Genomic DNA, 27,604 nt, shown 5'->3' on the forward strand with positions numbered 1-27,604 from the left:
TCCGCTCCATTCTCCACCCCCTCCCCTCCATTCTTGCTATCGGATGGATTTTCTTTCGCATATTTTGGATATGGACTGAACTCGATTTTCGCTTCTCCTCCTCCTCCTCCTCCTCCTCCTCGGGCGCGTACTCGTGTTCGTGAACAGCGGCTGGTAATCGAGTTTAGATATCCACAGCAGACAAGCGACTGCACTTTTGAGGCGCTAGAAGTGACCGTTTTATTGTCTGCTTACTCTTATAGAGTTGGTAACTCTTGGAAAACTGGCCACCGTGAAGAGCTTCGAGTGCTGACGTTTCGAGCGTTAGCCCTTCGTCTGAGCGAATATCTTCACGGTGGCCAATTTATCTTTAGAAAACCAAACATTCATAACTCTATGTTAGCGTTATGGAAAGGTAACGAACTATTGTGTTTTAAATTGAAAATTGGTAAAACGTAGTTACAAGATCAAATATATGTTTCATATAGAGCGTATGCAGCCAATCCCAAGGGATTCCAATGACAATGGCGTGGTGACCATGTTTGTTTATCATAACAAACCCAGTTAATGAGAACTCTTTTGAAAGAAATGTGATGGTAAATTTCCAGCCTGGTGAATGAATGAGAATGATGATTATTCTAGAAAGTGACGCAGGCATACTCGGAAAAAAGAAATCCGAGTGCTCCTATCAGGAGTCGAACCTAAGACCTTCCGATTACTAGTTCGGATGCTCTACCACTGAGCTACAGGAGACTCGTGGGAGGAGAACTCTTTTGTTGACGGTACACCGACATGGCGGCGATGACGTCACGTGCATACGCTCCATACATATTTAAAATGTTTCATATATTTACATTCATTTAGTTTAATACAAGATGTTTACACGAATCCGCATGATTATCGTGTTTGCTTACTCGGTGAAACCTTGATCAAAAGTTACTGCCTTATCAGCTTCATTATTTGCGTATTTTTGACGTCCTTAATAGTTTAAGAATAAGCTGGACAAATGTTACTGGCCCCTAATTGTTATCATCACTGTTAATTTTTCAGAATGTTGCGTTCGAAAAAAAAACGTCGGACTAAAACGTTACTAAGGTCTTTTATAAACATACATAAGAGAGGCTATTGAAATTCATTGCCAGGCTCCGACATTGAATCGCGACGTTGGATATGAGCTCCCGGCGATCTACCGGGACGTTTTTGTCACGTAATATTTTATCAACTTTTAAAATCATCAGTACAAAAACGTCCAACACCACTTGACAAAGATTCCGCGAGGGAATCGAAAGTTTGTGCTTGAACATAAATTTTCGATCCTGAAAAACGAACCCTTTTTGTTTGATATAATATGACAGGATCAAGGAACAATTATTTCTCTAACATACATAATCTTGTTTCATCAGTTGTTGGTTACCTTTGTTTACTAGCTTTTACCATGGATCGATATGTTGATCAAAACTCGCTGGGTTGTAAACTTCAACCTTTTTCTTACTCTATATAAGCTTAATGTATGCCGTGACGCCCAAGTTGCAGCCGAAGTCGTTCACAAACATGGTTATGTTAATCAAAAACTAATGGCTTCTTCTTACTCTATATAAACTTGATGTAATTACGGTAGCTGAAGTTGTTCATGAACATCATTAAGTCAGGATCGAAAGCTACTAGCTTCTAAGTTCCATCAGTTTCTGGTAAAGCAACAAGCTGCTATAAAGTTTTATGCCTACAGCGGGAAAAAAAAACTTACAACTGGCTTCCAAGTTTTATCAGTTTCTGTCCACTAACCAAGGGATATTTTGAAGAAGCGTTAGTGGTTTCTTTGCTTCTTCGGTTTCATCTCACTCTACAAGGACATATCCCATAGCCTTCTCATTCCTATTTCCACACGTGTTAGAGCTAATCGTCATACCAAAGCCGAGGAGGGAGTCACAGGTGTTGCAATCGTTTTCATTGTTACCCATGATACCAATTCTTGTTTTGGAGCAACAGCACCAAGTATTAAAGCCTTCCCTGTTGCAGTTGGACTGCAAAGAAACATATTTGGAACCAATCAACGTTATCCATGTGTTACGACCGAGTGAGGTTGGGCGATATTTCCCGTCAGCGATCAGTGAGTGCAAGGACTTTGCTTGCTTAGAGATGACGACAAAGTTGATCTTTCCGCGGTTCTTCATACCGAGACAAATCTTGGAGAAGGGTGTGTTCCAATATGTCGGTAATTTGGTCTCTGCCGTGTCAAACCCAGTCTCCCCTCCGGCGAGGTTGTAGCTCAGTTTGTTTCTCCACAGACTGGCATCGTAACGAAAGGTTTGCTTACAAGAACGAAAGTACAAAAACGACCATAAGTTCACGAAAACGGAAGAGGTAAAAGAAAAGGATAAGAATCAGGGGACAAAGGAATGCAATTACTACTTACGAATATTCAAAGTCAAAGTCGCACTAAGTGACACCACCATTCCCCCTCCCGGCAAGCTGAATAAGAGTGAATTATTTTTTTCCCACCTCCTGAATTGACAGAAATTTCATGACCTTCCACTTTTACACAATTATACCCTGTATTTTCTCTGCGCATGCCTTATGGAGCTTTTCATAAAACTGTCACAACAAGCCGGCTAGAGCATACCAGTTTGTAAACGGAAAGCGTCATTTTGAAGGGATGTGCGCCATATTGAAGGACTTTGTAGGATTGCAGTGTAACCAGACCTTTCAATCAATCAATCAATCAATCAATCAATCAATCAATCAATCAATCAATCAATCAATCAATCAATCAATCAATCAATCAATCAGTGAATTCCTTTTGTGGACTGATCAGTTTGACAAATTGAAGGTAACCTGGTATTGTTTAGTAAAAGGTTTTTCACAGTCTGTATCAACCTCGTTCCCAGGGTCTCTCATTTTCCCGTCCCAGGGAGCGACGGGAAGGAGAGAGACCCTGAAAACGAGGTTGAGTCTATATTTAATCGGCTGGTTAGACACTCGAGTCGGGAACAAACATCATCTCATACTGAGCAGTGCACAACAGAGCCATCCGATTCCATTTCCGAGGCACCTGATTCCGAAACCAAACCATCTACGTTGTCGCTCATTTCATTACTCCTTTGAGCTTCCTACGTTCAGTTTTTAGTTTGTTTTGAAAAAAGAACTTTCACATTATTCTCCGTCTTACCCACCGAGAAATGAAATCGGTAACTCAGTAATGCTATTACGATTCGCTATGTTGATTTTTTTTTACAAGGAATCCTCAATCAGTGCTCTCTTCTGATATAAGATATAGCTTATCAAGAGACGGTTTAATCCCAGTGTCCCAAAGTATTATGGATTGTGCACAATATAACGTTCTGAGGAAAATCATCTCATTACTTATATCTACCTTTTAAAATGATTTGTGCGAGCTTTCCCTTTTACATTTGTCACATTGTTGTTAAGATAGATCGAACTGTACACTCTCCAGAGGGACAGTCTGTGCAGCCGGCGTAGTCGGGGAGAGGCCGGGTTGGTGGACGAAAAAACGTCACAGAAAAAAGGGGGACTGCAAAGAGCGGGGAGAGGGAGCACTCGCCGTAAAGACATAATTCGACTGATTTCTGCGTTCGCTGGGGCAGGGGGGGGGGGGGGGGGCTTTACGCCAGGCGTTCCCTTTCCCCCCTTCCCAGTCCCCCTTTTAACTCTGTCACTTTTTCTCGGTCCCCCTCCCTCTCCCCTCCCTCTCCCCCTCCCTCTCCCCCTTTCATTCCCTGTTTATGGCTGCTGCGCAGGCAAAGAGGGACTCGTGGGGTCTATGCTGGCCAAAATCTCTACCGACATCTGAGGAATTCCGCGTTTATTGACCGGATAGCCTAGAAAGTATGAAATTTTAAAAGATATGTTAGAAGTACCTTGTTGCCGTCTATCTTCATGACCGGCGTCCATCCCCCAGCTCCACATCCAAAATCTCCCAACTGACACAACACGGAAATCGGTTTAGAGTCCAAGGTGAGATTAACCAGCTGACTGACGTTCGACCTGTTCAATATTGAAACATATAGGAATGAGAGATCGAGCTGGAATACATACATTTTGACGGTTTGGAATGATAAACTATTGTTGCCTCTTCCGGGCTCTCTGTATACCCAAGTAAAGGTGAAAGAAATGGACGAGCATTTTTCGTTCACTCACAGTTCTGAAAAAACCTCCAATAACTTATTGGGGATTTTCAACGTTTCTATCATTGTATGGTTACCACTTCTGATGAATCTGTCTAAAATGACTTTTTAAACTCTCACAAAGAAAAAAAGTTTTAATTGAATACAGTATTCGTGCTATAAGTCTGTGACAACGCTAGCGCTGGGTCTTAAACAACATTGCACTTCGTAACCATTAGACTAGTACAGTCAAACCTGTATATAACGGCCACCCTCGGGACTTGAGGAACTGGCCGCTTAATACAGGATCACTAAAAATACTCACTGGGCGTGGTCTAATGTCAATATAAATGGTGTATCATACAAAGACATTTCATGCAAGAAAACAATAGGACAATCAACACTCTTTCAAGAGACCAATACTTTAAACAAAGTTCAGTGCCAACTTGTAGCTTAATGGTATAATATACGTAACATTGTGTAAAAGCACTGTGCAATAAATTGTCCTCTACTCTTGTGCGGTGTACAGTACTGTATTTCTAACTCACTTACTTACGTGACTTGCAGTTCACAACAAAATATCTCATTCCGTCATTTCATAGTTGTTACGATCGAAGTGGAGTTATAACGGTAATCATGCTAATTAAAAGTCACACAATATATAACAACTGAAATTCTTCAAGTTGAAATAGGAATAGGGTAAGAATTACAGCGACTTAAACAAGTGGAACACGTGCGTTTGGCACCTGGGAATTTGAAACTTTTGTTTGTAGAGCAAGTCGTTGACTGTCGACACTGCCAGCGACAATTCCTGTTATCCATGGTACTGAGCATTTGGCTTGGTTTCCATTCAAGGGTGGCCGGTTAATACAGGTAAAAATAACAAAGAAAGACAAACATGGGACTGCTACAGGGTGGCCGCGGCCGCTTAATAAAAGTGGCCGCCTAATACAGGGACCAAATACAGCGTTTGTATGCGCGAAAAATCGGGACTTAAAAAGGGGCCGCTTAATAGAGGGTGGCCGCTTAATACAGCGCCGTTATATACAGGTTCGACTGTAATCGTAAGGTGTTAGGTTCGACTCCTGATAGGAGCACTCGGATTTCTTTTTTCCCAGTTTAACGTTAACCGGCGTCACTGAATAATAAATCATTCTCATTAGCACTTTGTCAGCAAAATTGTGTTCTTACTGGTTTGCGTCATACAGATACTTGCATGAATTTCCGGCTGAAAAGGAATTTGAAATAGCTAAGTTAAAAACTGAATTGAGTCGTACCACAAACCCGGGTCAAAAACAATTCATTTACTTTCTCACTATCAGTTAAGTCGTATCTCAGCAATAAGCTTCTTACACCTCCAAGGAACCAGTCATTAGGATTTTTGTCAGATAAGTAACATTCACCTGCCCCCCCCCCCCCCCCCTCCCATATAGCCTTATAGCATTTCCTCAATGATGGTGACAACTTTCATGCCTCCACACGGCCCCAGCCACCACCAACAGCAGTGTTGTATGAGGTGTGTTTCTCATCTGATGGTACTTTAATACGGCCCAAACTACTCCCAAGAAACGGGAGCAGGCGATTATCTGGACATTCCGGCCAGCTACAAGTCCTGAGGAACGAATCGGCATCGCTAGCAGGAGCCATGGGAAAAAGATCTTCTTCCCAATCCACATTCAGAGATGTTGAAGTTTTTTAACTGTGTTCAGTCATCAGAATTATGCATAGACTGCAAGCAGTCCCTTCTGGTTATTCGAGAGGGTGCGCTCAAAGCGCAGCGAGACTGGAGCGAGGAGAAATAAACGGGAAGAGATTCTCCCCAAGCCCCCCTCCGTTTGTTCGCTCCAGTTTTTTCGCGCTAGGCTATTTCGCGCGACCTCTCGACAATCCAGAAAGGGACTGTTTGCAGTCTAAATTGTGAGTCTGCTTTTCGTAGTTAACAGGCAGGTTTCAAACCAAACAGTTTCTACTTGACGACAGCAAATGCACTGGAAAATAAATACAAAGATAAAAGACCTGTCAGACATCAATAAATTCGATTCATTGCAGGCGTGGAGGACTGTAGGAGTAGTACATGATGATGTTGCAAAGTGTGTTCCCTGCTTGAGCAATGCAAACAGCACTTTAAATTCGGCAAAAGATTTGTTGACGTACATCGACAGAAAGCGACAGCTCCTTTGTACAGAAAATTACATCTCAAAGCCCTTTGCCGGTAATGAGCTGAAATATTTTCTGGAAGCTCAGTAGCCTAACAAATTTAATCTGAAGAGAACTGAAGAATAGCCCTGTACGTAGTATTTATTGATGCAAGAACTGATCTGTGTGGTTCGTTCGCTTGTTGTTGTTTTTTCTTTGCAGGAACTGGCTATACTGTGATGTCCTCAACAGTTTTCTTCTGCCGGCTTACTTTACTATCTCCATAAAAGACATTTTTTATACCTAACATTTCGCAGTATTCTCCAATGAAGCCTTTTTTGCATTTGCAGTCAATCGTGGGGTATTTGTGGCTGATCAAACATGTGCCTCCGTTTTGACACGGCGAAGACTCACATGGATTCTGAAACTAAAAGGCATGTTTCACTAATTTATTTCATTAAGTTTGGGAGAGGGTGAGATTTTTTCCGACTCTGCGCGTTTGCTAATTTTTTAATCGCGGTGCCGGACTGCAAAGAATAGTCATCTTTTTCCTCTTTCAAGAGTGTTGCAACCCTCTTAACCTTGACTACCCCCTCCCCCCACTTGGCCTCTAACACGTCCCTTAAAGGAGATAAGTCTAAGCTCAGTTTTCCAGTCTCTCTTATCGGAACGAAGATCATCTTAATTTAATAGGCTGATACTCTGGTGAGATTAACCTCGCTGCCTCTAATTAAACAATGTTGAATGGGTTATCCAGGAAGCGTGTGGCTGTTTTCATACAGTTTTAAACGCCCTTAAGAATTAGCCTACCTCTGTGAAAAAGTGATGCGAACTCTGATTTCCTTTGTAGTCCTTAGGGATGCTGAACTTATCAGCAGACAACAATTCGCACCAAAGTTTTCCATCGGCTCCTTCTGCTGCGGCCATGTTGAAAGAAAGGCATGAAGGGTTGCTGAGGCACTCAAACGTGCAATCGAAGACATCGTGCGCAGTGTATGTTCCAACTTTAGGTACATTCAAATAATAAAACTCGTCTTTTTTGAAGATGTTTTGACGATGACCTGGGTGATAAAAAATTTCCGCTGTAAGAACAGTCAAGTAAACTTCCAGGAATATGAGGGCTCGAAACAACCGACGCCAAAACATTGATGAATTTCAATGTTACTCTTAACGACTCCCTTAGTTTTTCGTGTTACGACCTCGGCGATACAGAAGAGGTTTTTCCTCAAGCTTGAGGGGTAGATCGTGATTGGCTGAAGGCCATCGCAACGAGCAACGATCTACGTGGGTCACAATAGAGACCTAACCCCAGTTCCTCTCACTGGGCTTAGCTAGAGCAGTTGTAAGCTCATTAGAAAAAAATTATTTTATTTGGTATATACCACACAAGTGAATAGTACTTTTCGCGCACGCTGATTGGCTAGCCAAGGACTATTCACCTCCGAGCAGCTGAAGAGAAACAAGATGGCTTCCCGTTTCGCCACGGTTACTTAAGAGGAAATTATTTCGATAAGCGAGGCGGCTATTAAAAAAAATACATAAATGGCAACAAAGTTTGGTTTGACGGTATTAATTATAAATGGTAAGTTTTTAATCTTTTCAACCTCATATCCTAAGGCGAAAAATGAAAATACAATCCCTTGTTTTATAAAAACTGCTGAGCACTAAAATTACAATGAAAAAAAAAATGAAACATCTGATATTTTTCAGCATGGTCTCAACAAAAAGACGAATTTCACAGAAAATTGAAGAAATGGCAATGTAGGGACTAAACAATTGTCTCCGAAAAGTTTTACTTGTTTGCAAGAAAGCGAGACGGAACTTCCTACAGTAAGAAATCGGTTACGCGTGGCGCGCGAGATTTTAAAATTTCATACCATTTGTCGGTACATTGTCAGAAATAAAATAATTTTTTGGCCCATTGGTTATTCAGCTTGTGTGGCATACAGCTATTTCAGTTAACGTTGTCGGTTCAAAGCATAAAGCTAAAAGACAAGACCGAAAGTTTACGTGGGAATTTTATGAATAAATTAATCAAAATCAGTCATGCCTGGAGAAAACAATAGGTTGTAATTAGCAGTACAATGACCTGCACGTGCAGGAATGATTTTGATGAAATTATTCATAAAAAATAATCCCACAAAACATTGCAGTCTTGTCTTTTAGCTTGATTTTAATCCGACAACATTAATTGAAATAGCTGTATACTAAAACAATTGCTCATCTCAGTGTCGGTGAATAATTGTTAATTATTTTTTGTTCTTCAAAATATTCCAATAAAAAGTGTATGCAAAAAAAAAAAAAAAAGAAAAACAAACAAACAAACATAAAACAAAACAAAACAACAACAACAACAAAAATCAAAAACCGCGAGTAGTTTAGCAAAAAAAAATAGCCACTTCCGAGGCTTGCAACCTCATTACGAAAGCGAGGGCGAAGCCAGGTGCAAAGCTTTTCACGTGAAAATTAGCTTTGTCTGGATATGAATGGGAACTAACTAAACGTGCACGAAACCTCGTCTTCGTAATTTGGTTCAAAGCAACTCGGAAAAGCCCATAAAACTGGTATGTCCCCGGATCGGATTGCAAGGAAGTTGATATAGTTTTCACGTGATCCTCTCATGCATCAATATCTAATTTCCCATTACACGGCATCAGTATGCCATCTGCTGTTTGCATCAGGCTCGTGATAAAATTTTTATTTTTCACCGCTTAAATGAAAGATTGAATTATAGTTATTTTGAATTCCTTTGCTGATGTTGTTTACAGCATTTCCACAAAAAAAAAAACAAAAAAAAAAAACAAGCGAACCAAAAAATAATAATAAAATAAAACAACTAAAATAGAATTGTCATGTCCCCTGATCGGATTTCAAGGAAGTTTAGCTTTCTCGTGATACTCCCACCATTAGCTACGTTCCCGTTACATGACATCGGTATGTCTTCTGCTGCTTGCATCAGGCCCCAGTTGGTCAAAGAGCGGACAACTTTATCCAGCAGATAAAATGTATTGGTTGGCCGGTACATTTTTTTCGCTGGATATCGATGTATCTGCTCTTTGAATAACTGGGCCCAGGTCGGAACATTCTTATTCTTGAGCGCTCAAATGAAGGATTGAATTATAGTTTAGAGTTCCTTTAGTGATGATGTTTTCAGTATTTCGAAAAACAAACGTCATAAACCAAACAAAACAAGCAAACTAAAAAATTAATATCAAAGTAAAACAAATAAAATAGAAAATTTGGCCAGTCAACGCGCTAAACGGCCTCCTCTTCCGAGTTTCCTTTGCGATTGTTTGATCTGCGCTCCCCACCTCCCGCGGCCTAAATTGCACGCTTTCCCTCAAATTTGTTTAAAAGGAACCCGTTTTCAATTCTTCAACTGTGGAGAAAACTCAGAAACCACAAACAACTGTTTATCTGCCGGATCACATTTGGTAATCTACTTATTAGAGAATCACTTGTAAGAATTCCAATTTCATTTGTGCTAAGCGAGTCATCTTTTCTGTTCAAATTTGTTTTCATTTGGACTCAACAGCGAGCCTAGCTGAACTAGCAAAACCACACTATTGTCTCTTTTGCCGTTGTGGTAATAGTAAGGAAGCTCTTTATTAATGTATAACATGAATCTTCACCATGGAAAACCGGCTTTTAAATGCAGCCACTCAGTTTTTATATAACTTCAAAGTTTCAGATGCCGGTTTCGGCGTCTCTTTGCACACTGCTGCTTTAGTCTCTATTTCTTAAAAAATCTTTTGTTTCAGCCATTCAAGGCCCCTAACTCGAAATCCTTTCCTTTCCTTTCCTTCCATTAGGGAAAATCTAAGGCATTTTCGATTCAGGATTACAGGCTTTCTTTCTGTCTCGTTAAGTTAAATATTTCAATTATACCTACAATTTCTAGAGAGAAAAAATTAATTCGATCAAGATAAAAGCGTTGTAAACACAAAGCATAAAACAAATAAATTTAAAAAAATAACCATTTTGCCACACAATATGTAAAGATTTGCTTCTTCTTCTTCGTCTGTTTTCCTTAAAAGTGCTGGATTTAGTGCCTAGCCCAAACAGGAAAAACAGCAAAACTCACTGGAACCTAACCTTGTAAGCATGTTGCCTCGTCCATCAAAGAAGACAGCGAAAAGAGAACGCAAGTGATGATTGCAGTATCCATTGTAATGCCAATGTTTTCTTGAGAGGCGGGAGAATTAGATACTTCTCGAACTGAACTGCAATGGGGAAACGTACTCGTCTCTATTAACTGAAACTGAAGCCCGCTAAGTATTTTTAAAGCAAATAAGAAATTTAATACGTCATACTAGTAGCCCTTTTAACTGACAGTTATGCGTCAGGCCGGAGACATCTGTCCATCACTAATGGATTTTGCTTCGTAAATTAAGAACTGCAACGTTTTACTTATACGCGTATGAAACTGAGTGGATTGGTGAAAAACGTTTAAGTTTAAGTGCATGGGTAAAGTGTTAAGCCCTATAATTTTTAGTCAGGGTCTTTTGTTAATTTTAAGGTCCAGAGAAAAAAGGAAGTAGAGTGGCCGAAATATTCATAAATTTCAATGTTTGCCCTAAGGTTTTGACCGTTCGCGCACAACGGTAATACTTTGTTGCGAAAGCACAATTTGCTTCTCAAAGCCAAAATTTTTCACTTACTTTCACGAAATGTTGCATGCCGCACGGAAACGGGAAATGAATATTTGGAAAACAAGACGTAATATTTAATTTTAGTACCTGTTCGTGTCAGCTTTTCATATAATATTTATGACAACATATCCAGTAGTTTTAAAATTTCAAACAAAGTCCCAGTTCTCATAATCATTCGGAATGGATATTAAATTTAATAAGCGTTATACAGTACGGCTTTTACAGGGCCCGAGGGTTTCATGTCTTTCCCTATTTAAAAGCTTCGAGAGATGAACCAAAATTTCGAAAGTGCATTACTTATTGTTGGTATAATTTATGCGTCAAATAAGCGCATTTGTTAACATACATAAATTCTTCTTTTTGTTATTTAAAACAAATTCGCTTTTTCACGCCAAGAAAAGTAAACACAACTGTCGTCTTCGTGCCGTTATAATTCTACCCGAGAAAATGGGATAGGATATTTAATATTCAAATTGATGACTGCTTTTAGTGTCACTGGAAATGTTGATATTTCAAAAGAATTTGGTTTCAAAACGATTTGCTGTTAGAATTGAATGATGCATGACCGGCCGACCACATCTGACTTGAAGTAAATTTTTCACACCCCATGTGGAAACAATAAAAAAAGCGAGTCATGCATAAAAAATAATGCTAACGTTACTTTAATGCTCCCTCTGTTATTGAAACTCTTGCCATCATCATCATCATCATCATCATCATCATCATCATCATCATCATCATCATCATCATCATCATTGTCATCATAGCAATCAGCAGCATCCCATTAACTTTTTTCTCAGTGGCCGTTATAAAACAGTTGTGGTCTCAATTGCTCAAAAGCCTCTTAAGGACGGTACCTACTAATAGAGAAGTATTTTTGCACGGGGAAAAGCAGATCTTAGTAACGGCTATTGAAATCCAAAAAGAACATTGGGGGTAGCCACGTATTTTTCAGAGATAACTAAGCAACAATTATTCCAAAAAGCAGCAAAATACAAAGCAATGTATGGCGCTTTTTTTCCACATTGAAGCTTTATTATCTCTGAAAAATGCATGGTTACCCCCAATTTTCTTTTTGGATACCAAAATCACTTGCTCAGTTCGGCTTTCTTCGCATAATTTTAAAGCGCGCAAAAATATCCCTGTAATAGTAGGCACCACCCATAGGAAAGCCGAGTATCTCGAGATGCGCAGCGCAAAACGTAGGCGCAGTAACAATAGTATATACAATACAATACAATATTTATTTTGCCATATACAACATTTACAGATGGAAAATTGACGAGAGAAAAATAGTAATCATGCGATTTTGCCCACCACTCGTGGGCGTAAAATAATGACTTGGAACACGCACGCAAGGGACATTTTGGGTCAACAGTAGGCACCGTCCTTAAAGAATCACGCCAAGCTGACCACAAGTTGGCAATAAGGGTGGTCTAAACCATTTGCAGTTGTTGAAAGGTCCTGAATCCCGGTGTGGGTTCGAACCTGAGACCTCCTGCTCTCACCCGGGCAGAGGTTGCCTCTTTAAGTCAGGTAAAAATCTGTCCGTTTTCTTAAAAAAAATTGTCCGAGGTTAAATAATTGTACACGCGACGTTTCGGCCAGGGTTACCTATCTTTTTTAACTCGTTATTTTAACTCAGCTATTATCCTCTTCATGTCTAAAGATTGTTGCAGAAACTTGACGAGAGAAACATAGCCATCGCTAGAAATACGCGATCTTGCCCACCACTCGACGGCACTTGGAACACGTACGCAAGGGACATTTTTGGTCAATACTGCTTCATATTGTGCTTCCCAAACAAGAAAGTTATCTTTAATTGCTGCTTATGCCTCATGCATTCTATTTATAACGCTTTTGGAAGTTCTGCTTTATCTATGTAACTTCTATTACCACCAGACATAACAAGAACTGACCATGCATAAACATGATTTTTAAATTCCCTTTGTTTGTGTTGCTCTTTGCCTTAAGCTTCGTCTACACGAGTAATTTTTGTGGCAACTGTATGTGGAAATTTTTATTTGCCCGTGTAGATGGCTCGACAAATATTTGTTGTTAATTTGCGTCAGTAATAATTTCGCACAGCAGAGATGTCCATGGAAAGGCAAAAAGCAAGATGGCGTCATGCTGGATGCGCAAATGTTAGGGACTGGGTTCTACAGATGACGTTGAAAAATTGTCACATTTTATGTGGCATCTCGTCTACACGCACAATTTTTTTTATGTGGCAATTTTTATTTGCCACATAAACACTAAGCTTTTCAGCAAATGCAGTTGTCACATAAAAATTGGTCATTTCTCATCATCTACACGGGCAAATAAAAATTGCCATATAAAAATTGTTCGTGTATACGGGGCTTTACAGTCAAGCTGAATTTTAATATATCGAAAGGATCCCATCGTGGGGTAATTTAGGTGGATCATAGCCCTTTCGCGGGCACGGTGAAATGAATACATAGTAGTAACCAATCACAGACAGTTTGAGAAAAATTTCACAACTTTTATTTCGAAGGAATCACCCTAAAGGGAGGCAAGGAGGTAAAGAACGGCTCAACTGTTTCAGTTCCAAATTCTCGTCTCACGGTCATTTCGATGCTATTTTTAAAAACAGTACTTGCACATTATGGCGGCTAGGATGGCGCACTGGCGAGAGCTCACGCCTCCCACCAATGTGGCCCGTGCATGAGTGCTGTTGGTTCTCGTCCCTGCTCTGAGGGTTTTTCTCCGGTTTTTCTCCCTCTACAAAAAAAGAACTATTTCCAAATTCCAATTTGACTCTTGCACCCCAAATTAACCTCGAGTTGGCTTGGTGCTACCGTCCCTAAATATTGTTCTTATTACATTTTATTCACTAAAAAATCGGGGAATTAACTCTGCAGTGAAATTTTTTAAACTGATGGAAAATGTTAATTGTATGAACAGAGCGGCACAAAATTTCATGAACCCTTCACATTATACACTCCTTTTTTATAGGAATGTCTAATTTTGGGGCTGAAGCTGAGCGTTCTTATTTTTGGGCAATTTAAGCCTGAAAAGTTCTTAAGATGTTCTTAAGTTACCTGTTATTCTATTTCAATAAATCTATGCGGACGTGAACAAGACATTTGTACTGTATAGACTGAAGTTTTAGATGTATTATTTTATCCATTTTTATACTGTTCATTTGAAAAAAGTTGTTCAAAATAAAAATGTTCTGACTCTGAGCCTGGTTAATGTTCTTAGTATGTTCTTAAATTTCAGTTAATGTCAGCCTCAACCTTCTTATAAAAAAGGTTCTTATGAAAAAAGAGTATTCATTACCCTGAATGTAACTTAACGAAGTTCGATCAAGTTCCACGGAATCGCCTATGTGCGAATTAAACAGAGTTTTAGACTCAGGAACTTTATCCAATGGAGAAATTCTGTTATTTTTCGTCAAGTTGTTACAATGCAACCAATGAATGATAAATTGGACGCTGAGGCCTGGACCTCGTAAATCAGCCAATCAGAACCCTGAGTCGATTGTTCAGTTCCTTCTCCTTGCCTAACAAAGCTGACATATGCCGCTTGTAAGCATCATATTCCTGAAAAAAAAAGTCTATGTAAGCAAGGCTGTTGCAATATGTGTAATTAGGGAGCTTTAGCAACGACGACGACGGAAACGAGAACGTTAAAAACTGAACGCAATAAGCTTAATAATCAAAACAACAACTCTACACGTGCATTACACTTTTTGATACATTTCTTTGCCGTCACTTCACAATCAGGACGTGAAATTTCCTGATGGGACTTTTTATGGAGGACGAAAACACACGACGACCAATTTTTATTTCTCTTTCTAAACTTGGGTGCGGTCTCCAAAAATTCATTTCCAGGAAAAATTTCAACCCCATTTGACATTTTCGGTGCCGTATCAAACTCGCACCGGGGCGAGTTTTCACTTGTAAACACCTCCTAAGCTTTGCACTTAGCCTCGCTTTCATAATGGCCTAGCTTCTAAATTTACCTTTTCACTCTCTCTTTGTTTTCTTTCTGCGTCTTCCAACTGCTTCTTGAGTCTCAAAACCTGACTATTCACTGACATCGTGCGTAACTCAGCCCTGCAAAAGATGACATTTAATTACAGTAGATTCACCTTGGGTGATCATATCCTTAATTCTCATGACCTCGAGGTTGAAGAAGCATTGACATTACTAGGGGAAATTGAATGCTGATCGCTGTCACTAACTGGGCTTAAAGGGTAATGTAAACCGTTTGGTCAAGAAATAATTCTTTCATGATTACCAGGCTGTATGCCAAATTTAATAGAGCTGCTTCAGAGAATTTGTATTTGAATGCCAAAAATGCACATATGCCCCTCTTGGAGCCAGCCATACAAACACTTGCAGGTTATCTTTTCTGACATTACGGCCGAACAGAAACAAATCTAATTCGCTCCTGGGCCCAGTCATTAGAGAGCTTTAACAACGATGACGGCGACGGCAACGGCAACGAGAACATAAAAAAAAAACCCAAACAACAATTCTGCGCGTGCATTACACTTTTCGGTACATTTCTTTGCCGTCACTGCACGACCAGGACGTGAAATTTCCTGATGGGAAGTTTTATGGAGGACGTAAACACACAACGATGAATTCTACTCCAGGAAACTTCACCAACAGTTGACATGTTAGAATAATCGCGACAACGTTGAAAAAAACGCGAATTCATTTTAATAGCGATGTTTTTGCTGCCATCGCCGTTGTTGTTGCTAAACTGAGCTCCCTATTGTCTATAGTGCCCATTAATTAGAAAGGATTATAACATAGCGCGCGTCCATGGTACATTTCTCAACATACGCACGGCCGTGCGTCCACTGATCCGATGACGTGTGCAAGTCAGATGGGGAAAGCATGCGCGCGCTATGTTATAAAAAACTTTTTACAGAGAGACAACACCATAAAAAATGTATATTTATAAGAGCTTGTCGAAGTTTAATAAAACGTCAAGATTAAACCGATATGAGAAACCACTTTCACCATTTTTTTTTTGTACAGAGAATTTTGTAATTAATCAGGAACAAAACCTGTTTTCCAGGAATCATTTGCTTTATTTTCACTATGTTATGAAAGAATTGGTTCATGCTTTTAGCTGTGCGTATATCGAGTTATGGATGCACTTGGGAAGATTGGAGAGCACTCAAGAAGCTAGAGTTACTCTCGGCAACTCTTACGCTTCTCTCGTGCTCTCCAAACTTCCTGCGTGCATCCATAACTCGATATACGCACGCTAAGCATGAACCAATTCTTAAGTGTTTTCGGGGATTCATAACTTACACAAATTTATCTTCAACTTCTTTTAGTGACCTTTCAGCTTCTTCTAGTTTCAGGCAAAGTCCCTTGATCTCTCTCTGCTTTTCCTGAAAAAAAAAAAAAGAAAAAAAAAGTGAAAATTTAGAGACATAACATGTACTCGCCAAGAGTATTAAAGAGCTGACAAAACTCATCAGTCACACAAACCCAACCACGAAACTGAGCTTGATCATAATGACTTAACACACCAGGCCCCAGTTGTTCAAAGGGTGGATAACTTTGTCTAGCAGCTAAGTCACTATCCAGCGAATAAAATGTATTGGTTGGAGTACATTTTATCCGCCCGATAGCGAATTATTCACTGGATAGAGTTATCCGCTCTTTGAACAAGTGCGTCCAGACCTGCAATTACTATTAATATTATTGGGTTTTACAGCTGCAAGATCTTAATATCCTCTTGATAAGAAGTCTAATTTATAGGATCCTATTAATCCTATTTTAACAAGATCCTACTAAGATCTTAATCTTAATTGCATTCTTACAAGATTCTTACAGGTTCTTCTATGATCCTACAGAATCTTAATAACATGTCCTCTTGGGTGACCACTCCCTGATTGCAGTAGGCAGGACACTTTGTACAGTATATCTTCAAAGAAACTGCTACCAAGTCTGTAACAAGTGCAAACCTTCTTATGAGCACTCAAGTAAGTGCCTGCGATTGTCTGCCAGTGGACCCCCCCCCCCCCCCCCCCCGCCACACACCTCAACCTTTATCCAAACTGTTAAATAAGTACCCAAGTGTTTATTTTGAGGAGAGATGGTACTTTAATAAACGACTTACTTCTAAGCCTTTCCCTCTCTCCAGAGCAAGTGTTGCAAACTCATCTCTTTCTTTTATTAATGTCAACATTCTTAATTGACTCTCCTCTTTTTCTGACGTGAACGTTTGTAGCTTTTCTTCTGATTGTTTGTGTTGTTCTAAAGAGACAAACCATAAAGCAAATTTGCATTGTTGTACAACATTGCATGTTAGTTTTTCTGTTGTTTTTGAACAATTGACCCTACAAGCCGCACTGCTTTAACCTTCATCATGTACAAATAAAATTATTGTATTGAATTGGTGATTGGTGACATTTATTTTTCCTTATTATTGACAACACTGTGATGTCTTTATTTCTTCCATTTCAACTGGCCAAATTTAATTTAACTGTGGGTGACAAGTTGTTAATTAACTGCTAAAACGTAACCCACATATGCCTTGCATTAAATAATCCAGTATGTGAAGTTAAAAGCTCTCACACCTGGTACAAAACTCTGAAAAAAACTGCCAAATGGCACAGGTGATCCAGCTAAATCCTCACAAGAACTTCCTGAACAATTTCGAAGTTCTCATTTGAGAACGATGCCTTTTTTTTATTTATTTATTTTTCCGATAATTTGCAAGTTTATTCCGAGCAAAACATAACTTACAATACTAACATTTCTTACTAATTAAACAACACCATGCGTTACTTACAATACTGTTACATAACTAAACCTAACTTGCACTACTAACATTTTCAAAATACAGTCATTATGCACAAAGAAAATAGGAAGTCACGAAATGAAAAGCTACATACAATCAATTTACTATTGACAATACAAAACTGGAGTTTGCACAATGCCTGAATGATGCCTTGCTTCAGTACAATAGACAATAGAAAAATGCTGGACGTAACAAGGCCGTATAATTTCAGACAAGAAAGTTACATTAGATAACTAAGATACTGATATAGAGAACAAAACATTAGATAAATAAGATACAGCTGATAATAATCAAGGAAATGGTGTCAGAGCTACTGGACGGTGTAAAATACTAACCTTGTGCATTTTTCTGCAGTATTGTAATTTCTTGTTGTAATTTCTTAGCTTGTTCACTGCATTTCTTCTCCAGAGAAGAGAGATTCTCCAATGCTATCCTAATTTAAAATCAGACAGTGCATTTGATAAGTAAATAATGTTACCAGTTCATAAAAAAGCAAATTTGAAGTTAAGTTGATGTAAACCTGAGCTCACACATGTATGAAAACATTTCTCACAAAGTCCTTCTTGAGTTTGCATCAACTTGAAGCTATTTTCTTTCTATTTTAATTTTTACTTCTATGTATTTAATAGCATGTAGTAAATAGGATTTATTGTGTTTCAGAAGAATCAATTGCCTTGAAGTTCACAAACTCTAGTCTTAAAAAAATTTAACTTTTAAAATATCTTTTGCCAAACTGAGAAACCCAGGTTCACTCCAAAATGATTACTCAGCTAGGCTAGCCTAACAGTGTTGTTCCAAAAGAAATAGTTTATTATGTGCAACAGACAATATTGTTCAAAGCAAGCTACTGACACATTAAAGTAGACTATATTTATAAATGCTCTGACCATTTAAGCAATGTATGGAAAACACTGAATGATCATGCATGGGGGACTACAGGTATAGCTCAGTTCTCCAAACCTTGACCCTATTTTAGACCTAAATATGCAATTTCCCAGTACCCCTTTTTCAGACCTGGGGCATGTTTCTTGAAAGCCCCGGTAACTTACCGGGGCTGAAATTCAAATATTCAAATCAAAATCTAAAGAATAAACCTGATGTTAACTGATAGTTTTATCATATTATCTGCAAAACTATTGAACTTCGATCTTGAATGTGAACAACAACAGCTTCCTGGGCCTGTAAACTAATCGGCTGGAGACTTTTGAGAAACGGGCCCCAGCAGTAGCCTCTAAAATTCAAACCCACTTTCAGACCTGGTTTCTAGAATACCTATCTGTTTCTATACTAAATCCATACCTCTTTTCAGATTTTCAGCTATTTCGGACAAAAACGGCTCAAAAACCATACCCCTAGGTGCGGCATAAATATTAGTTATATAGCTTATATAGGAGACTTACCCCCTGTCCCCCACCGGACATTTAAAGCAACTCAGCCACGTGAATATTTTACTCATTACAGTATGGAACTCCACCCATTCAGGTTTGGAATCAACCTGTGCAGTCACTCTGTAACTAATTAGTTAAACTAAATAATCTAACCTTTCCTTTGCTGTAGCAGCTTGACATTTCTCTTGTAGATTTTTCACTTCTTCTCTAAGCTGTTGAATCTGCAAATCTCTCTCTTCAACAAGGCTACCAAACAGCTCTTCGTTTTCTTTCTTAAGGCGGCCATTCTCAACCCTTAGCCTTTCATTCTCTGTCTTATATTCATCTTTAATTTTAATAAGTTCCTCATGATTCTTATTAAGAACAAAAAATCGCTTGTCCAAAACAGAGTACTTTCTCGTTTCATTGTGTAAAGTAGTCAATATTTCATCCCGGTGCTTTTTGAGTTCACTGTTGTCATTCTCCAGAGCCATGGACGTTTTGAGAGATTCATCTGCACGCTGTTTCAAAATACAAATAAGTTCACACTGTTGATCAATGCGAGAGCGTAGCAGACCATTCTCTGTCAAATCATCCTTTGACAGGGCCCTCAGCTTTTCCAGATTTGCCTTCATTTCGTCTGGGAAATCAATGCTGTCATACTAAGAGGGAAGAAAGAAATATTTTAGTTTGCTCTAAGATTATATACATAATAAAAAAATAAACTTATAATAAATGATTATTACATAATGCTGCTATATAACCGAATAATATAGTTTTAGTTTCCATGACCTCTCACTGGACCAAACAAATTGCAAGGTACAAAATCAGATGGCAGTTATCAGAAAATAGTAGTTGACCAATTTGACGTCTGTTAATTGCCTTACTTTTTCGACAAGAGAAAAACAAAGGAAGAAAGGAAGATCTTTCAGTCTTTACTGTTTTGATCTGGACTGTTCACAGTCCCCCTATTTTTCCATGGGATTCTTAAGACTGGCAGGCTTAAGCTTCGATGGACCTACCGCCATCTTGCGCGAGCGCGATCTGGGGAGAGGGTCTAACCCCCACTCCGGCTCCCCTCGGTAGTTTAGACACTCTCCCCAGATTGCGCTTGCTTTTACAAACCAAGATGGCGGCAGCTCCATCAAAGCATACTAGTCTCGACAATCCCACGCAAAAATACGGGGACTGTGAACAGTCTAGTTTTGATCATGCTATGACCATCACTGGCCTTTTTTGTCTTTTCCACAATAAAGAGTATGACAGTTCCAGAAATTAACTGGTATACCGGATGACAATACCCTAGGCTGAAAGATTGTCCGCAAAATTTCACAGTTGCCCTTGTACGTGCTACTACAGTCGGACCTCTATTAAGCGGCCACCCTCCATTAAGCGGCCACTTTCCAAAGTCCCGAATTATTATTTTGTCAGTCAAGTGCTGTATTCAATACCTCTATTCAACGGCCAACCTCTATTAAGCGGCCAGTTTTCAAAGTCCCCAGGGAGGCTGCTTAATAGAGGTCTGACTGTACTAACTTGTAGTGAGAAAAAGTAAGTAACTGCAGAATAACCCACCACATCAAGCTATACCCCTTAAAAAGGCTAGATACTTGGATTAATGCAATCACTGTCAGCCCATGCTTAAAGAACAAGAAATAGCCATATTCAAGGTTTGACTGAAGTGGCCACATGGCTATGCAGTGAATGGGACCAGCCCTCCCCCTATGATCTTCCTAGGTTTGACTGAAGTGGCTATGCGACTACACGGCTACGCTGTAAATAGGACTGTGTATTCACATAAAGGCCAGCGGTTTGGAAGTGCTTTGGAGTGGCAGGATATTCTGCAGTTAAGCCAAAAATAATTAAATAAAAATTAGCCCAAAGAGAAAAACCCTATATCAATAAACTCTTAATATTGGTTGAACATGACTCATTTATTCCTCCATATGTACTCAGGTTAGCTTTAGCAATCCAAGTTGTCTGCAGTAGTAATGTAACAATGTTTGTACAGTTTTGTAGAAGTAACTGACAGTTGCTTTGGAAACCTCATACTTGTAGCGTTACATTAAAAAATATATGTACAATTATGTTACATTACTGTAGACAACTTGGACTGCTAAAGATTTAGTCTTAAGTTAAAGTTTAAACTCAATTGTTAATTTAAGCTGACACTTCCTGTACTTCGCCAAGGCGAACTGTAAATTATATATAAGTTAAGTTCTTACATTAAAGCTAATTAACAACTTTTCCTACCTTGCTTGAATGATTGACTACTTCCCTTAGCTTTTTGGGAGACCTTCCACCCGATCCACTGCTCGAAGCCATTGAAAAAACAACAAAAAATAATAAAAATTGCAGTTTCTTTCCACGAAGTACAATTGTGTACTGTTGTCAAGCTGATCAAGTCCACTAAACAGCGACAAGTCACTACGAAAGTCAATTTGCAATCAATGAAGAACCCAAGCGAAATTCTTCCACCTCTTGGTTTTTAGGATATAGTTGTTGGCAAATGATTGCCAAGAGATATTCCAGCGTGGTTGGCTGTCCTTCAGTTTGAAAATCTCCAAACTTCCTCGCAATTTTCAACAACGTGCTGTTTGACAACAAAAAATGTTATCGCCACGAAAAAGCTAGTGCCCAGTCCCAAGCCGCCACCTTTGTCGGTGACTAGATTGTGAACTGGGCTGTTTTAATTACGTCAAATTATTTTTCTCAAAAACTTTTGAAATCATTGAAAAAATTAATTTCTTTAGGGAAACCTCTCTTTCTGCGCACCAGGAGTTGTACACATACTGAAACGTTTTCGGACCCGTACTGAACGGGGCCCTGGGGTAGTACTTGATATAAGCCTAATTAACTATTTGCTGCCGGGTATGAGAAATTTAATATGGGCGTAACGCTTCCAGTGCAATGTTTCTACGAAGGTAAAGATAACATTTGATGGTTCCTTTGATAATTCCTGTAAGTAGCGACCGGTTCCGAAAGTAACGAACCCACGAAAGCAATGCTCTGGACTTTTTACAAGTGATTAAAACGCGTATGTTCAAGGTTACGACCTACCTTGGGTCACCTTTGGGAAATTAAATCTCTCAGTTGAGTGAAGCTCGGTGAAGGCCAATTCCACCGGAGAATCACAAGGGACATTCCTTGAACAAAGGAGGCTGTTACAGCTCTCGGAGGGAGCCTTTTTTCACGAAGGGTGTCAGTCCATTTTCGAGATTAAAGATTATAACCTTTGGTTTTTTGAGGAGCCTGTAGCTCGTACAAGCCCAATGGTTTCTCTACGGACATCCTTCCCATATGTTTCTCTCTTTTTTGTTATTCATTTATCTTTTATCTTTTAATTTATATTCATCTTGTAATGATGTGTAAAAAAAATGGCAAAAATAAACTGAACTAAACTGAACTGAACTAAACTGGTTTATTAAATTTTATTAACAAGTGCATTTTCTTCAAGAATTTCGGCGCGCATTTGAGAGAAGATTCTAAACCTTTTTTTTAAAAGAAATGTTAGAGTAATAAATAAGGAAAACTTTACATCGACTGACGAAAAATAGGAAAAAAAAAACATTCTAGTCCCTCGTCAATCTTGGTCATTTGCAGTTCACGATTGTACACTTTTAACTTGCTGGGTATAGGAAAAATTATTTACCTAACAAACAAACAAAAAAAAAGTATCCCAAATGGAAAAATTTACTTTTCACAAAACATCGCCAAAAATGTCACAATTTGCTTTTCGATTATAAAAATATCTGCGGTCACATCTGAAAATGACCAGCGGCCTCCACACCACTGTATCTTTAAAAGGCTTTTCCCTTTTGTTACGACAGTATTGACGTGAGTGGTGAACCTCTCCTTTGACACAGCTCGCCCGGCATTATAATTAAAGTTGCGCATTTGAGACACGGCTAGATTTGATTTCCCTTTACAGTACGGAGAGCCGGTGTAAAAGTCTAGTCTGCTCAATTGAGAAATGTAGCCTTTATACTCACTAAGCTGAACTGCATATACTTTCGCGCTGTGTACCGAGTCATTATGTCTACCCATCATTGCCTGACGTTTTCGCCGGTAAGTTGGTTTGAATTGTTTCGTTGGTTATACGTTTAGTGGTTGAGGAAGAGGAACTAGTTAAATTTAACCGTATGCAATAAAACAAAATGTGGAGAAAGTCTACCTTAGGATGGTTGATGAAATACAGCGCGAATAGACTAGTCTACTTGAAAAAGAAAAAAAAAAATCAGACGAAATAAAATATATCATATTCGCCAACCAATGTCCTTGGAGCAAATGATTTTCCAAAAGGATAGTCTTTATGCTCGTATTTAGGTTTGACATCATGTTACTGTAGTTATGTAGTCCAGTTCAGTACTTTTTTTTTTATTCTTTGCGATTACTATTTCTAGTATTTTCCTGGAAAAACAATGCAAATATATATTCATATCTTATCGGGCTGGTCAAAATACAAACAACGAGTAAAAATATTAGCGATATTACATACCAAAACATTTACAAATAACAAAGAAAACGAAAAACAACTTAAACAAGAAGGCCGCGTGCGCCCTAGTAAAAACCGATTTTTTACACTGTTAGAATAACTACAAAATATTTTTTTTAAGTACAGAGGAGCCGCAATTTTACGATCGTCGACCCAACGATATTCCCGATTTAACGATCAACATTCTGTGTCCCGGCAAAAGTTACAATAAATTGTATGGGGCAGAATCCCGATTTAACAATATTCGGTTCAACGATATTTCCGGTATAACGATGGAAATCTAATGACCCAGGTGTAAAGTTTTTCCCGTTACAACGATATAATTAAAAAATACCGTAACCGGAGTGACAAACACCTAGCAATTACACAAAGTTTTCTATAGATACAGTAACCCTTTGTCCTGTAGGGCTTAGCCTGTGAACAGGCTCCCAGGTGGGGTATAGGGTGAAGACAAAAATCGGTTCGCCAATTTTTCTTTTCGCCCTATACTGACCCCACTTGGGAGCCTGTTCACAGGCTACGTAGGGCCTAACACTGGCGTTTCTGTCAACAGCTTGTCATATGGGTTATTTACACTCTGTCTAAGCCTCTTTTTCATCCTTGTCTTTCTTGTCTTTAAGTAGTTCTCTTAGCTTGTTCAACTTTGATGGCTTTTAGGAATTGGCCTAGAAATCGGATTTCTAGGCCAATTCCTAAGTTTTAGTTTTGTATACGTTAAAAAGTATGTACATACAACATTCTCAGAGCTTATATGTACTGCACATAGTGTGGAAGGACGTTATGTTGTGTTTCGGTTGTTGCATTTGTGATTCATTAGCCTGTGAACAGGCTACCAAGTAAGGTATAGGGCGAATACAAAAATCGAGCTCAATTTTTCTTTCCACCCTATACCCCACCTGGGAGCCTGTTCACGGTTCAGGTATCAAGTTGCGGAGAGTTAATTAAAATTTTATTGATTGCACTTTGAAAAATTAATTGTTAACCATATCCCGATACAACGATATATTTGGTTGCTTTTCCACCAAATCGTTAAATCGGGAGTTCGAAATCCCGATTTAACGATTGCTGTCCCCTTGCCATATCGTAAAATCGAGGTTCCACTGTAACTGTACGAATATCGCTTCACATTCGTTGTCCTTCTGAAATCAGAGATAATTTGTCATGATTTGTAACACTGTCTGGGGGCCTTTGCCAGACCACTTGTCGCACAGCTTTCAATTAATGAAGAAATGAGTTATGAATGCCCTCTAAATCCTCTAACGTAAATGTGAATTTGAGATAGACACTCAGTAGGGGTGGACACTGCCACAGATTTGTTACGTCCCTACCCTAGTGCTCCTTTCATGTCCCACAGAGTCAGATTACGTAGACTCAGGAGTGTAGACTAGACAGTCTAACCATTTGCATTGTTTCGGGATTTTTTGCAGTAAAAGTAGATTTCACTCACTTTAGGAAACAGGAACATAGCGTTTATTGTAGATCTTGACTCATTCTTTTACTGAAGAACATTTGTCATATAAGACCCGTAGCCAATAGTATTTCGGCGACTCAATTTCACTTGCGCCGGGTTAAAGCAACAAATGGAGGAAATTCTAAAGATATTACTTTTCGCGCCTTTACAAACTGATGCTCATTTCTTATTCGAAAGAACAGCGGGTGTTCAACACCTATGTGTTTTACTTGACGGTTACAAAGGTTCCGATATTTCCTAAACTGAGTGAAATCTATTTTTACTGAAAAATATCCTGTAACAGCAGATGTCAGAGCAACTCCTCATGCAGTTATTTAAATACCCTGAGCCTGAGTGTTGGCACGGAAGGGAATCCGGAACCGGGGCCTACCTGTAATCAGTTAAAAACGTTTTGAAAAATCGTTCTAATACCTCACTTATAGTTATTGTAATACATTTTTTCCGTCACAGGTTTCCCTTCAAACCATTGTTCTTAGCAAAATAAGAGAAATGCGCACAAACATTGGATCGAGCCTGCTTCAAATAAACTGTGCATTAGGAAACGCGGAATCTGTGCGCGCTGTAATTGAATGCAGTCCTTCAAAGCTAGACGCTGCAATTTATTTGGGGGCAGAGCTGATAAACTCAGTCTTGAAGCAATCTTGTTACAAAAAATTACAAACGCAGGACCATGAAATAATCAACGTAATTCGTCAAATAACGAAGAATTTCCAAACGGACTCTCTTGTCCACGAGGTTGCTAGAAGAGGCAGGTTGAATCAACTTGAGCGACTTCTCGAGAAGAAAAGCACTCGTGAAGTGGAACAAATTTTCAGAGAAAAGGACGATAGAGGTAAAACACCGCTAATGTGGGCTTCTTCAAATAACCGCGTTGATGTTATAAAATTTATCTTGTCTAGTGGAGCGAATCTTTACGAACGAGACTCCTTTGGAAGGACTGCTTTCCTCCACGCTTGTCGAAAAAACACGCGAGAAGTTCTCGAGTTTCTCACGCGAAAAGGAGCGCGCATTCATGACATCGACAGCGAAGGCCAACATGGTATTCATCACGCCGCGCGAAGTAACACGCGCGACGTCCTCGAGTTGTTAACGCAAGAATTACAAGCAGATATTCACACCCAAGATTGGAGAAATCGCTTACCGATTCATCACGCCGCAGCTAACGGAAAAACTGAGAATGTTCTGTTTTTAATTGAAAAACGCAGCTGTTTGAATTCGAAAACTCGTTTTATTCAAGACTGCGAGCTCGACGATGATATACGAGAGAATTACTGTGGAATGACGCCTTTACATTACGCTACTCAAAATGGGCATGCTGATATTGTGCGACTGCTTGTGCAACACGGGGCTAATGTGGACGCTATAACGGATTGTGGGCGCACAGCGCTAATGTTAGCCTCAGAGAATGGTCATGAAGATATCGCAAGTTATTTCATGGAAGTTTTTTACCGGGCCAATCTAAAACTCTCATAGAATCGCAACTCAGTTGTGTGAACTACAATCAAAATAGACTTGCTCCACGTTCCTGAATGAATAAGAAATCGAATGAAAAACTTTATTGTGTCAAATATGCTCACTGATGAAATGTTCCTCTGCTAATTGGGGACAGTTAACTGAGTTAAAAAAAATAATTTAAATACATATATGTGAAAAACGATCTACTAATTTTTATCACTGCTGCTGATTTTTTTTATCTGTAATGATAGGGAGTGTTTTCTCGCCGAAGAACTGAATGATGTGCTTGAATTACACAAGTGGAAAGCGCGCGTTTAATCAAGTCACCGTATCACCATTCTTAAAGGGGGAGTAGCATGGGATTTTTGGTATCTTTTGTTAAAAATGATGGAATAAGGCCTTCAATCAGCTGCCAAATAGTTCTAGGTCTTCTAGAATGACGAGAGGAACGAAATCAACTCGATTCTTGAAAGGAACAACTCGTGATCTGTTCTAGCGCATTTCGGAAACAAAAATGCGAGAACTTGAAAAACATTAGCCTAACATTTTTCAAGTTTCAATCCATACCGGCCTACTCTGTCTCTGGCCAGAGGCACTAATCAACAGTTTTATTGCTCTAGGTAGGATGATAATTTATAACAAACTTGACAATTATTTCTCTGTTTCTGCTGACAGACAAACATTTTTGGGTTTTGAGATTACAGCAAATTTGCGTGATACTTCCCCTTTGAAGATTAATTTCCTGCTTTTGAGAAGTCAGTACAGTTGGTTATATATCAAAAGAAGTCGAATATGGATGGTACTCTCACCACTTAATTATAGTTCATCAGTATTTTTATTTACCACAGTTAATCCCTCTCGAAACTTAAATAAAGCAAATACACTTGTACTAATCTATTCTACCAACTCCAACCCTAAATTCTTTCTTTACAAGGATGAATTGCCAGTATCAAATTCTTTACAGTGTTAAAATCATTTAATTCGCTTAAACTAATTGCAGTGTAAGTAATTATTTACAGTTTAAATTATTTCAATGAAAAAAAGTTAATCATGGAAAAAATGATTCACTCTTTTCTCAATTGGGCTATCTATTATTATAAATGGATAAAGAGGTTAGTTTCTAAACAAAC

The 27,604-nt window shown here is 39.0% G+C and overlaps 2 protein-coding genes across 2 annotated transcripts; both read right to left on the reverse strand.

The window, feature by feature from the left end:
- Positions 1 to 258: 258 nt before the first annotated feature.
- LOC146474238 (uncharacterized) lies at positions 259 to 10,480 on the reverse strand. Its single transcript, XM_085117534.1, has 6 exons — positions 10,332 to 10,480; positions 7,047 to 7,297; positions 6,540 to 6,663; positions 5,292 to 5,328; positions 3,855 to 3,981; positions 259 to 2,288 (listed from the first exon to the last, which is right to left on the reverse strand). The coding sequence occupies exons 1-6, from the start codon at positions 10,402 to 10,404 to the stop codon at positions 1,815 to 1,817; spliced, it is 1,086 nt and encodes a 361-aa protein (XP_084973660.1). The 5' UTR covers positions 10,405 to 10,480; the 3' UTR covers positions 259 to 1,814.
- A 2,890-nt stretch (positions 10,481 to 13,370) lies between these two features.
- On the reverse strand, positions 13,371 to 21,668 carry LOC146474239 (coiled-coil domain-containing protein 89-like). The gene is made up of 7 exons (XM_085117278.1): positions 21,307 to 21,668; positions 19,228 to 19,715; positions 18,022 to 18,119; positions 17,003 to 17,139; positions 16,186 to 16,268; positions 14,877 to 14,970; positions 13,371 to 14,454 (listed from the first exon to the last, which is right to left on the reverse strand). The coding sequence occupies exons 1-7, from the start codon at positions 21,376 to 21,378 to the stop codon at positions 14,368 to 14,370; spliced, it is 1,059 nt and encodes a 352-aa protein (XP_084973404.1). The 5' UTR covers positions 21,379 to 21,668; the 3' UTR covers positions 13,371 to 14,367.
- Between the last annotated feature and the right edge of the window lie 5,936 nt (positions 21,669 to 27,604).

This window comes from Pavona decussata, unplaced genomic scaffold (assembly GCF_977016875.1).
Source record: "Pavona decussata unplaced genomic scaffold, jaPavDecu1.1 SCAFFOLD_91, whole genome shotgun sequence".
Classification (NCBI taxonomy): domain Eukaryota; kingdom Metazoa; phylum Cnidaria; class Anthozoa; order Scleractinia; family Agariciidae; genus Pavona; species Pavona decussata.